Genomic DNA, 13,434 nt, shown 5'->3' with positions numbered 1-13,434 from the left:
TCTTCACCAGGTTCTATAATTTTCCATGACAGGTCAGACTGATTCACATACCAAATGGGCTGTCAACTGCATGAGCCATTTCCACCGATAAGGACTCCAGCTGGTTGGAGTGGAACAGGCATCTGCTAAGCTCTGCTGCCTCTGATAATCTCTTGCTGTTTGTAACCGTTGAAAGGCCAAACACTGATTTACTGGCAGTTACATCATTTCAAAAGGTACACGATTTCTCAGGCCCTTCTGCACTCAAGAAAGGACATTCCTTAAGGCAGGTGTCTGGGATGTCAGTGTGCACATGTTTCAAGAGTACCCAGTGCGTGATCAAGCAATAAAATGGAGTCACCTGTTATGTCACTATCAGTTCCCGTAGGTGCTTTACAAATTCCCTCACACCTGCCATGGCTAGTGGATATTACTGCCGAAGTAAATCCCATGCCTTACAATGACCCACAGCTGACCAATCAGAAGTCACCACACCACTATCCCTATCATTGACTGTATGATCTGCAGAGAACACAGGCTCAGCACAGCCAACTGTCAGCCCAATGTGCCGCCGTGGGGCTGGTCATCAATCTGAGGCTTCCTGTGTGGAAATCCTTCGGGTCATGTCCAAGCCCTTCAGTCTGAGATGCCACACAAAAACTATTTGTTCTGTAAATACTGCGGATATAGGCTGTACCTTGGATCAGTAAGACCTGATAAATGATCTCATTTTAATAATGGCTGCCTGCCATTTTCAAGTCAGTTAATAAACCTAAGAATCATGAATGAGCAAAACAATTTTTCATTCTAAGGGACTGGCTACACCTGGTAGGATATTTAGAATCTGTGGTCCCCTCCCTTAAATGCCTCTCTGGCATGTATACACACACATTTCTGAACACCCCTTGGGTGGGTAGAGGTGCTGCGCTGGTTAGAACCACTGGCCTATACATATTGTTGCTTGTCACCATCCTGGGGGCACATGGTATAGTGAATGAACCCTTCAATATTAGTCGATCACAAAAGTGGCTCTGACAATTGCCACATTCCATCCACGGTCTCCTCTATGATTGTCTCCTGTGGTCCCCACAAAATTCTCAGATCGTTCCAGTCATTTACTCTTAAGAAACTCTGGTGGCTGGAGCTTCATCTTTAAGACATAAAGACCATTACGTGCAGAAGAGTGACTTCCTGTCTTTCAACTCTCTTGAGAAGGCCAGAGGACATGCATGTATAGCTCAGCAAGAGAAGCTTGGATTTTACGTAAAGCAGAAATAATACCTTGGCAATGTGCATTTGAGCAGGTTCCAGAGAGAAAGGCTGGATTCTAGAGCCACAACAGGACCTTCCCCTTGGCAACCTCGCTGAGGAAAAGCTCTGTAAAAATAGGTGGCCGTGCAGCTGCTTCTTTCCATAGCTGGACCCAAACATGTGCTCTGCTTGATATTTATAACACTGGCTCCTCCAACCTCTCATCCATGCCACCCTCTCACTAGACCCAATGCAAGCCTCCTCTCCAGCCATCCTACCTCTCAATTCCTAGTCTTTGGTCTGGCTACATTGACCCCTGGTAAAATAATGTAAATGATTACAAGTCTCAGGAAATTCCACTTGTTGGGAAACCCATCAAGTGCCTAGTGTCCTGCCATCTCAGAGTCAATACCTCTGTGTGTTCCCATAACATGTTGTTCATGCCTCTACGGTAACATTCATGTCCTCCTGCTTCTTTGAGTATGTTATAGCCTCCTGTTCCCAAATTAAAAACTCCTAGGAGCAGGAATAGTGTTTTATACATCTCCTCGCTACACCAAAAACAGGACTCTGCATAGAGTAGTTGTTAAATCAGTGTTTGTTAAATGCATGCATGCATGCATGAATGAATGAATGAAGGTATACTCAGGCTGCTGGATGCACTTGCTGGTAATAAAAACAGAGTTTTTAAATGAGGATTACCTTATATTTGACCTTTGAAGTTAGAAGTGATTAAAAGTTCAGCAATTTAAGAAAAAAATACATATTTTCTGACTGAGAGCTAAGCCTGATAATGCATCCGGCTGTGTGGACCCACACAGAACCGAGTAGTGAAGGGATGGCTGTCACAGACCACCACTTAAAGCTGTTGAGAACCAAAGCTTTAAGGAAAATTACATTCGTTGCTGATAAATTCCACTTTAGAATCTCTGCTCAAAGCCACCCTCTATGATTAGGAAACAAAGATACTTACGATCAAAGACCAGCTGCCAATTTAGTTTCTGCTGACTCCCAAAGGCAGTTGTGAGTAATCTGCCTTTTCTGGTTCCATTTATATAATAAATTCCCAGGTCCTAACAACGAAAGCCAGCCCTTGCAAGTGTTCTGAAAGACAGACTTATCAAAATGTGACCACTAATGGCAAAACAATCAAACAGAAATCCACAGTCCATGCGTAGGGTTGAAATCAGGAATTTCTTTTTTATTGGCTACTACATATCCTAGTAAGTTTCTGACAGAAGCAGAGATAGAGAGTGGACACAGATTCCTTCCTGGGAACGTCTCCCTGCTTGCGCTCATCCTGACTACAGCAATACCACCTTGCTTCACAAAGAGCACCACGTCATCTGTGCTAACAACAGGGTAAGTGAGAGTGTCGTTCCCAAGGAAGCAAAACATACACAAACAGGTCCCACACCGAGTGTCCCGGCTGAGTGCAGATAAAGGCTGCTAGAGCTGCAGTATCCTTCTCCTGGGCAAAGAAAGCCAGTTGTGACCTTCTAGTTTCTCACAGGGGTCCCACCCTCCCTTCCCTCTTATCAAGCCCTTAACTACCACCAATAAGGTCTTCTTCCAACAAGTACTCTATTTTTCCAGCATTTCATCATCTCCTTCTACAGCCACTGCTATTAAGATCCTGAACTGTGTCCAAATGATTACTTTAAACTTGGCCCTTACTGGGAGATAAGAGAGTGGAGAGAAAGTCAGAGAGACAGCAGATATGGTGGTATTTTGTCTTCGAGGGAGGAATTAATATAAACCCCTGTATCACCCTCCATGATGTCGTCAAGGGAGGGCTGCTGAAATGGGAGGCATTCATCTGCTGAGTCCTGCCAAGAAACTGCTTCCCACCTGTGCCCTGAATGGCTGAATCTGAAGGAATGCAGCCAGCTTAAGAGCTAAAATAATAATATTTACAAAATAAGAGAGGAAAACACCCTTTGATATGTTTCATTGAAAGTGTGCCATGGTGATCTGCAGAATGCTTCCAAAGATGTGAGGGAAGGTGGCACGGGGACTCCCAAGAGGTCAGAAGGTGGGGGAGTGGGCCCTCCGGTGGCTAGCAGCCATGAGGTGCGCCCTTAGGAGTTGCACAGCCTTCCCCCCTGGGACACCTGACCCAGGATGAAAAGCTAGGTCCTCCACCACGCAGAGGAGGACAGTCTTCCTTGGTCTGCCCAGCAGCACTCGTGGCTTGGGGTAAGCTTAATTCCGGTGCTGCGCTCTGTGCATGAGTTCAGAACCTTTCTCACCTAATGCCAGCGATGCGCAGACGCCGTGATGGACATGTTCCTGGCCTACTTACTCTTTCTCAAAAGGTGAGGTTCCTTTGTGTGATAGAATATAGATACCAAATGATAGTGCAGCTTTAACAGGCAATTGAACACCCTGTTGCATTTGGAGGAATTGACCCAAACCTAAGAAAACAGATTTTTTTGTTCTCTTCCCTCCCCCCACCCACCACCAGCAAATTATCGTGTGTGTGTGTGTGTGTGTGTGTGTGTGTGTGTGTGTTTCAAAGTCATAAAAGGCACAAAAAGGTAGCAAGAAGGCATGGGTGAAGTGTCTCCCGCCAAGCGCTCTCTTTTGGCCCTGGTGACTGATCTTTCCTCCATTCAAGTGATGACGGTGGGGCCCCTCCGGCCAGTTCTCTCATGAATCTGGGATATTTTCAGCGCGATGGCAATAAGAGGACTCAGCACAGCCTGGAAAAGGAAGGGAAAAGTCTGTGAACAACTCACATCAGTCACAGGAGGACCACTGGGATTGGTTTCTGTTGCAGGCATCTGGATTCAACTCCAATTTGCAGCTGAAAGGCAGAGTTACTGCTGGTGGGACACCTGTTCCCTAGACCCTGGTTCCTCATCCATAAAAGGAGAGAGAAATGGGTAGGGTGGGGTGGGGGGTGGTTAGGGGAGGAGATGGTCTCCGGAGGTTGTCCAGCTCCCCCAAAACACTGATCTCAGATAGGAATCTAGCAGCCCGGCTGCCAGAGCATCAGGGCATTTCATGAACAGAGCTTTATGAACTAAGGAAGTCCAGAGAACCCCACAGGCTTCCTCTGCTACTCTACCCCCACAGCATGTACACCCCACCCACACATGTATATGCACAAGAACTTAAGGAAACACACTCATTCTCCAGCCTAGGACCAGAGGCCTGCAGAACCTACTATCTTGACTTTCAGAGAAAACAGACCAACCCATTGGCTAATGCTCAGAAATATCTACTCATTTCTTCCCATCAAATAACATGGTGACTCATGAGACACATTAGTGTCCTCCAGAAGGAGGGCAGTTTAGAGGCCTAAGGAGTAGATTCTCAAAAAGGCAAAGGACATGGAAAGAATAATTTCTTGCCCTCCAGTTGCTTCTCATTTCATGAGAGTAAATCATTGTTTTCCAAAGTGTGGAACACATACACATACAAATTAATGATACAGGAGATTATTTTAGATGGTTCATGGACCTGGCATTACCTACAAAAGAATGAGAAAGTCACCCCATTTTCCATTCTTCTTCCACCCTCCTAATTTCATCAAGGAGAAACTCTGTTGGTGGCCAATCTTTAACACATGAACCAACACAGAGCATGCCACAGGCAAGCATCACCTAGCTAGAAGGTAATATCATTGTATATCTTATTGAATTCATTTTTGTCGTGAACTTTTATTTATCAAGGGATATCAGGGTTTTCTTTTCATGTACGTGCACGCTTTCTATAATAAATAAGTAGATTTAAGTGAAAACAATGGAAGTCCATTTAAAGACAAAGATACTGATGGAAGAGAAGTTTGGGAAATATAGCATAAGGGAAGAAACAAAGATATCATGTTGAGGAAAAGAAAGCCTGTTATTTTTGGAAGGGAGGGTGGGAGTGGAGTGTAGATACACGGCAGTCCTGAGTAATAATAAGTGAGCAAGCCTTGTTTGGAGAGATAGAAACGCCAGTGCAAAGTGTACGGATTTAACTCATTAGGCAAGGAGAGATGCTGGAGTTTTCAGAGTTAAAAGGTGATACTGTGAGACTTGTGCTTTGGATAGATTGTTCTAGAGGCAAGCCCAGTAGTTTCACACATTAATGGCTAAATGTATGAAATCATCTTACTCTATGAAGATGACTAGATGGAGGAACTTGAATATAATCTTGGAAGCTAGAAGGGAGATAAGAATCTTGAGCCATTTCATTACAAGTGCACAAGCAAACTGTATTTCCCTCTGGTTCTGCATCCATGAACAGTATATACAGAAACAGAAAGTTTTATTTTCTTTTAATAACCCTCCTGATGCCCAGAAAAATTTCCTATACACATTTTGCAAGGCCATATTCCATGTGATGCCTACATAGGGGCATCTGGATTCTTTAGGAGCCAAGCACCCATTGGGTGTGGAAATCAGATTATTGGCTTTCGTTCCCCATCCTCTCTTCTCTTCACCGCCCCTGCCCCAGCTTTTGGGGGAGCTATATAACTCTTCATTAACATCTATAAAAGAGGTTAAATGAGGATGGAGAATGAGAATGAAGTTAAAAACCAATCACTTTAACTGAAGTTCTGGAGGGCAAATAAAAAGATGAACTTTATCCCATCTATTTAAGAAAATGCAATGAAATTGAATTTGAAACTTCAAGAACTGAAAATTAAGACACAATTTGTTTCACATCATTGTGTGTTTCAAGATCAAAGACTTTAAGTGGCGGTATCCATTGGCAAGAGGGTAAGGAAGCACAGTTTTATTTTTTTATTTTTTTTATTTAAAAAAATTTTTTTTTAATTTTTATTTATTTATGATAGTCAAAGAGAGAGAGAGAGAGAGAGAGAGAGGCAGAGACACAGGCAGAGGGAGAAGCAGGCTCCATGCACCGGGAGCCCGATGTGGGATTTGATTCCGGGTCTCCAGGATCGCGCCCTGGGCCAAAGGCAGGCGCCAAACCACTGCGCCACCCAGGGATCCCAGCACAGTTTTATTTTTTTAAAAGATTTTATTTATTTATTTATGAGAGAGAGAGAAAGAGAGAGAGAGAGAGAGAGAGAGAGAGAGAGAGGCAGAGACACAGGCAGAGGGAGAAGCAGGCTCCATGCCAGGAGCTTAATGCGGGACTGGATCCCAGGACTTCAGAATCATGCCCTGGGCCAAAGGCAGGTGCTAAACTGCTGAGCCACCCAGGGATCCCCCTGGAAGCAGCTTTTTATTTATTTATTTATTTATTTATTTATTTATTTATTTATTTATTTATTTATTTATATTTATTTATTTATTTTTTGGAAGCACAGTTTTAAACAATGTTGTAAACCCTGCAGAAGTTCTCTTAAAGGATTTCCACTGAACTTGGTAGATAAACCTCTGCTTTTCATTTCTTCTGTAAAACATCCTGATTGATGTCCACAGCACAGGAGCTGTCTGTGAACCAGTACATCACTTTCTAATACACTCACCTACTTTTGCCTCCAGCAGTTATGTGATTTCCAGGAGTCAGTTAAGTTTGTGCCTAAATGTTAACACCTGTTACACTAGTTATTCAGAATATGTAATTAAATGTAATACGTAAACCAATGAGATGTGAGTATACATAGGAAGAGTTCTTTCTATGGAAATTAAGTCGAATGTTCTGAAAATAATCTAGATAATGGCAATTAGCTAATCCTGGGAAATTAATGTGAGTGAGATACAGTGAAATATTGAGGAGGAATAAAAAAAATGTCTAGAAAATTCTTTCTTCAGATGACTTCCCAAATGTCTTTAAATTCCCACTCACTATAAAGACATTAAAGGTGAACATGACTGATGAAATATGAGTAGGAATCTATTCAAGAAAGACAATCACAATACCAAATAGTGTGCTCATATTCAAAAAAGGTCTTGGGTCAATATTAAAAGACTGACAAATAAATATACATTTATATATGTTTTGTGCTGAAAATACAATGGTCAAAATAGGCACTTAGTTACCTCTTTTAACTCTTTCTGGATTCATGAATCAAGCACTTGTCCCTTGCCCTGATTATGTCAGAGAAAAAGGTTTGGGTGGGACTTACGTCCATATGAGAAAGACTGAACATGGAACTTCTACTCTGAGCACAGAGCTCCAGGCCAACACAGCACAGAAGCTGTGGTGCCATCTGCCCTCCAGGGACCACGAGGGATTGAGAAGAAGGACATCATTGATGATCACCATGGAATGAACACTAGTGAGGTCTTTTCACCATTATCCAGCAACCCAGAAAGTCTTCAGATATTTGTTTGATCCTAAGGAGTTCTGGGACAGGTCCCTAAAAATGCCCAAGATTAAAATTTTCATCAGCCTTGTGGAATGGAAACTTCGAGTTAGAATTAAGTTAAGGATCATTAATCAATGTCTTTTTTTTTCTTGCCTGAGTATATAAAGTAAATACTAGAATATTTGCAAATGTATATAAACGCTAGAAAAGTGGTCATGCCACCAAGGGCAGGAATTTTGTTTAATTCAGGCCTTAGAAAGGTGCCTGCTACTTAGGAGGTATTCAATGGATATTGGTTGAATAAATGAATGCTATTTCAGCTTGGTAAAAAGAAGCTGAGGAGGCAGACAGAGACTTCTGTGACCAAGCATGCAGGGTGTGCTGGGCAAGTGGAAGGGTCACTGGATTTTTGCTGTCCTGTTTTTCTTTATAAATCACAGCTTTGGGGGCACCTGGGTGGTTCAGTGGTTGAGTGTCTGCCTTTGGCTCAGGTCATGATCCCAGGGTCCTGGGACTGAGTCCCACATTGGGCTCCCAACAGGGAGCCTGCTTCTCCCTCTGCCTATGTCTCTACCTCTCTCTCTGTGTGTCTCTCATGAATAAATAAATAAAATCTTAAAAAAAGAAATCATAGCTTTGAGTACACGTGAATCCCAGATGCTCCTTTCCTATCATTCACTATGCACCATGGAAAAAAGTGAGAGGAGATTAATTTCCCTGAAACAACTGGAAAGGCCCTCAGAATCCGGAGTGAGATGAGGAGCTAAAAATTAGAAACCCATGGAGGTGAGCTTTCTGAGGTGGAACCGGAAGCACAGAGCTTGAGAAGCAGAGAGGAGCATGGGATGATCTAGTTTTGAGTTCTTCTTGTCACAGATGAGGAAACCGAAGCACCGAGAGTCATGATGAGCCCAGGACCACACGTATGCTTGGCAGCTGCGCTAAGAACACACTATCACCTCCTCTACTGCTCTTTCCATCCCACAATCCTGAACTCGAGGAATGCCAGGACAAACAGAGTGGATAAAAGGAGCCAAGGAGGAGAAATGACAGAACAGTGGGATTGTCACCGGGGGCACCAGGCAGGTCCCACCTCAGACAAGGGGTCAGACAGGACTGATTGGTCTGTACTGATCGAAAACAGAAGGACGGGAGGAAGGAGCGCATTCCTGGTTATGTGAATGTATTAGAAGTCCCAAGATGACTCTTCACGAATTAGGAGAATACACTAATAGAGACTTTAATCAATTAGGAATATAGCATCTTTTTTTCTAGGAAGTACTTGACCTAGTTTTTCTACACTCAAGAGTAGGAAACAGTGAGCACCCCTCTTGGGGAAAACTGAGTTGGCAACGTATCCATCTGGCACTGTGCCTCTGATGTCCTTCCTCTGTCTTGGAGAGTCAGGTGGATATTTGTTTTCATTTCAACTTAACAAGCCTAGCAGTCTGAATGAAGAGTGAATTGGAGCCTGCCTCTGTTTAAAATTTGGATACTTTGTTTATCATAGCTTTTAATTGTATGGATTTTGATTTTGATTTTATTATTTTTTTTAAAGATTCTATTCATGAGAGAGAGAGAGAGAGAGAGAGAGAGAGAGAGAGGCAGAGACACAGGCAGAGGGAGAAGCAGGCTCCATGCAGGGAGCCTGATGTGGGACTCGATCCCGGGACTCCAGGATCACGCCCTGGGCCGAAGGCGACACTAAACCGCTGAGCCACCCAGGCATCCCTGGATTTTGATTTTTTTAATGGCAATACTTGTTTTGATTGCTGAGGTTTTTTTTTGGTGCCTCATTAAATTTTGTACCTAGCTGACCTCACCCTAAGCCCTGTCCTGTATTAGGTTTTAACCTGTTCCTGCTCCCTGGAAGGACAGAAAGAGTTCTTCCTTTCACTTTTTCTCCCATCTCCTCATACTTTATGTTGCTGTGGTGGTGATTTTGATGCATGTGCATGTAAATTAGGGCCATAAAAACAAGCTCCTAACCAACTGAACTTCTTCCCCTAATGGGCAATAGACAAGAGAGGTGTAAATGATCTGAATGTCACAAGACTCAAAGTCAATAGTTAACTGATTTTTCTTTTTTTTGAGAAAAACAAAACCCTAACTGGAAACACAAAACATAATCACTTATTAAGCCAGATTTGTCAGAATTCGTGGAGGGAGCCCAGGGCTGGGCTGGTCTTGAGGAAGGATGACCATTTGGACAATCAAGGAAGTAAGGGTGTGGGGAGGTGGGCATGGGAATAACAACACTTATCCCAGTTCCTTGTTTGGGGCAGGTAATACAAGCCAAGAGAATGCAGATCATTCACCAATGGAAGACATGAATCTCCTAGTATCAATAAAATAGGAATTTATAACAAATGCCACTTTCTTTAGATTCTTAGGGGCAGCTGGCATCAACACCCTCACAGAATGGGCTGACCTCCTCTAATGATTTCACTCCAACATTTGGTTTTAGTCCCTGTGCTGTTTGCTTAGTTTAAGGCAATGGTTCTTGAACTTGAGTGTGCATCAGAATCACTAGGAGGGTCTGTGAAAACCCAGACTGCTGGTCCCCCCTCCTCAAGTTCCTGATCCAAGAGGTCTGAGGTCGGGGCCCCAAAATGTGCATTTCTAACAAGTTGCAGGTGATGCTGTGTTGGGGGTATTGGGAACACACTTCGCAAACCCTGCTCTAAGGTGTGCTGATTCTTGTACCTGTCAAGCCCTTTGCTCCAGCTCAAGGCTTGGCTTTCTTGCTTGCATCACACATCCCCTTGCCCCTGCTGACTGGACCAGAAGTGGGTTCCTGACCTTCAGGCAGCCATCAAAGTCTGGCCAGCAACCTGCCAGACAGCCTGGGACAAAACCTGAACCAGCTGATCAGATTCTTTCCCTCAGGGATTAAACTGATAGGTAATGAAAGAACGAGCCAGTTAGCAGTGGGAAATTAACCACAAGGTTATAATTAATTAACCATGAGGGTATAAGGGGCCACGGTAATCCAGGGGTTGTAAGAAAGATCACAAAAAGTTACAAGAAACTATGAAAAATAAAAAATAAAGAGACCAGAGGGAAATAATAAAGAGTTGGTAGAGAGAAAAGAATGATGTGAATCCCAATAATCTCTCAAGTAACTATTCACTCACTCCTGCCAGGGGGGCCTGAATCTATAACTCTGCTCAAGGTCTGGTCTCTAGGACCTGGCCCTAAGACAGGACCCTCCCTTGGATTTCTTGAGCTAACCCCAGTCTCTTTGTGCTCTAAAATAAATCAAAATTTTAAAACAAATCAAGACAAAATTACGTTAATCCAATAAACTTCCCCCAAATGATGTTTCTCTTGGACCATTTTGAGGGACTATGGCTCAGCTTTTACCACCAGTGAGAAAAAGCTTCTTTCCTTATAAAACAAAACTTCTTGTGAACTAAAATTAATTTCCTCACCAACTCAGCTCACAGATGCACCAGCACATCCCACTAATCTCTCCAATGGCTGGGCCAGAAGTGCTCTTTGGTGAGTCTTTCTGTCTCTCCCCCACTTTCAAGCAGTGGCCAAACCCATCGGTCATATTTCCACAGTGGCTCCCCATCCATTCACTGCTCCTCTTCTCGTTGCTCCCTCCTTAACACAGTCACCTGCCATCTCTGACTAGCAGGAGACTCCTACCTGTTCCCAGTCTCACCACACTAAGCTTTTCAGACCAGACTCATTCATCTGGTGCCCTGATGTAAAAGTCTCAGAAGATTGGGATGCCTGGGTGGCTTGGTGGTTGAGTGTCTGCCTTTGGCTCAGCACATAATCCTGGGGTCCCGATATTGAGTCCCACATCGGGCTCCCTGCATGGAGCCTGCTTCTCCCTCTGCCTATGTCTCTGCCTCTCTCTGTGTGTCTCTCATGAATAAATAAAATCTTAAAAAAAAAAAAGCCTCAGAAGATCCCTCCAAGGATATTCTCAGGCCCTCTTGGCATGGTTGTCAGACTCTTGATGGCTGGGTCTCACTCTCTGTGGTGGGCAAAATAACAGCCCCCCAAGATGTCAGGCCTTAGTTCCTGGAGTCTATAAATGTGACCTTTGAGGGAAAAGAAAAGGTTCTTTGCAGATGTGATTAAGTTAAAGATCTTTTTTTTTTTTTTTAATTTATGATAGTCAGAGAGAGAGAGAGAGGCAGAGACAGGCAGAGGGAGAAGCAGGCTCCATGCACCGGGAGCCCGACGTGGGATTCGATCCCGGGTCTCCAGGATCGCGCCCTGGGCCAAAGGCAGGCGCCAAACCACTGTGCCACCCAGGGATCCCCAAGTTAAAGATCTTGAGATGAGATTTTCCTGGATTCTCCAGCTGGACCCTAAGTGCAATCACAGCTGTCCTCTTAAGACAGTGCAAAATCACATACCCACACACAGAGGATCAGAGAGAAGAGGAGCCAGAGGTGGGAGTAATGCAACCACAAACCAGACAGTGTCAGCAGCTGCCAGAAGATGGAAGAGGCAAGAAGGTGTTCTCTCCTAGGGCCTTCAGAGGGAGTGTGGCTTGCCAGCACCGGGATTTCAGAACGCTAGCCCCCCAAACCAAGAGAGAGCCATTGCTACTGTTGGAAGCCACCTGGTCTGTGGGACTGTTAGAGAAGCCACAGGAAATGATGATGCCCTTCCGTCCCTCCTGAAATCTGCTCTCTGCTCCTGTCTCACACTGTTGCTGCACCCCTGAAACTGTGACCCCTTGGCCTGAGGCAGCCCACTACCTCTCCTCTCCACTTGCACATGTGTTGTTCTATCAGTTTAGAACCATGTTGCAATCTCACCCATCTCTCGAGGCTTCCTTCCTGAGATCTTCTGACCATCTCACCTGCCCAGGTAGGCTCTTTCCAGTCTCCAGACACTCACTTGCTTCTTTGATGATTCCTTTTATCTTGATTTACAGGAATTTGTAGAGTTGTGTTTTCCCCTCTCTCTTCCTCTCCACACTTCCACTAAACTCTAAGCTACAAGAAGGCAAAGCTTTTCTTACATATGTCTGTTTCCTCCACAATATGTATTTTGCTCATAAGAGTTGCTGAAGAGGGGTCCCTGGGTGGCGCAGCGGTTTGGCGCCTGCCTTTGGCCCAGGGCGCAATCCTGGAGACCCGGGATTGAGTCCCACATTGGGCTCCCGGTGCATGGAGCCTGCTTCTCCCTCTGCCTGTGTCTCTGCCTCTCTCTCTCTCTCTCTCTCTCTCTCTCTGTGTGACTATCATAAATAAATAAAAAATTAAAAAAAAAGAAATTAAAAAAAAAAGAGTTGCTGAAGAAAATAGCAGGTTTGGGAAATTAGGTAGTCAGGTGAGTTGTCCAGTGTTTAATGCAGTGATTGATTACTGAGAAACCACCTCATGCTTTGTATCCCCTTCATTAGGAAGATTCACCAGGAAGAAATGAGACTGTCCATCTATCCCCCCACCTGCCTCTTCCTCAACCCAAAGAAGAGCCCAGGCTTCATGTTTCTTAGGCTAGGAACCTATTTGGGAAGGGTTACTAGGTTCTTGGGGGATTCTAATTAGCACTAAGTACTAATGTAGAGCAAGGGCTGGGGTGAAGGCATCATCATCCAGAGTTGAAAGGAAAGGAAAGCTGTCCAATCCAGGGAACGGCCTCTGTATTCTGAAAATGGTGGGAACCTAAGTGTTGGATGCAGCAATGCTGAGGAGGGAGGGAGGCCTGTGGGCAGTGGCAAGGACCATCAAGGAAAAGAACCTGTGGCCCTGACCAGAGCAGCGCCCCATATAGATGGCAGGGACAACACACAGACGTGGTGCACAGAGCAGCAGAGGTATGGCCAACCACACAAATCTGCATTCCCCCCAGGATAGCATGCACCTCTCCATGCCTCTGTCCCTCCTGTGTGGTCTTTGATGCTCAAGAAAAGGTAGGGAGCACCAAATAGGCACTATGGAGCTTTCTGCCAACTCAGGCTGAGATGACCAATTTAAAGATAGCCTGATCCATGCAATACAGAAATGCAA

At 44.4% G+C, this 13,434-nt stretch overlaps 1 protein-coding gene across 1 annotated transcript in view; it reads right to left on the bottom strand.

Moving 5' to 3' along the window:
* Positions 1–2,405: 2,405 nt before the first annotated feature.
* Positions 2,406–13,434, bottom strand: part of PGM5 (phosphoglucomutase 5) — a 190,231-nt gene continuing 179,202 nt past the window's right edge. The window contains exon 11 of the mRNA XM_026001579.2: positions 2,406–3,935. Coding sequence (XP_025857364.1) covers positions 3,846–3,935 — 90 coding nt within the window. The 3' untranslated portion in view covers positions 2,406–3,845. The remainder of the gene's footprint in view (positions 3,936–13,434) is intronic.

The sequence above is a fragment of the Vulpes vulpes genome, chromosome 1 (assembly GCF_048418805.1).
Source record: "Vulpes vulpes isolate BD-2025 chromosome 1, VulVul3, whole genome shotgun sequence".
In the NCBI taxonomy this organism is placed as follows: domain Eukaryota; kingdom Metazoa; phylum Chordata; class Mammalia; order Carnivora; family Canidae; genus Vulpes; species Vulpes vulpes.
This window is presented reverse-complemented; position numbering and strand designations above follow the sequence as displayed.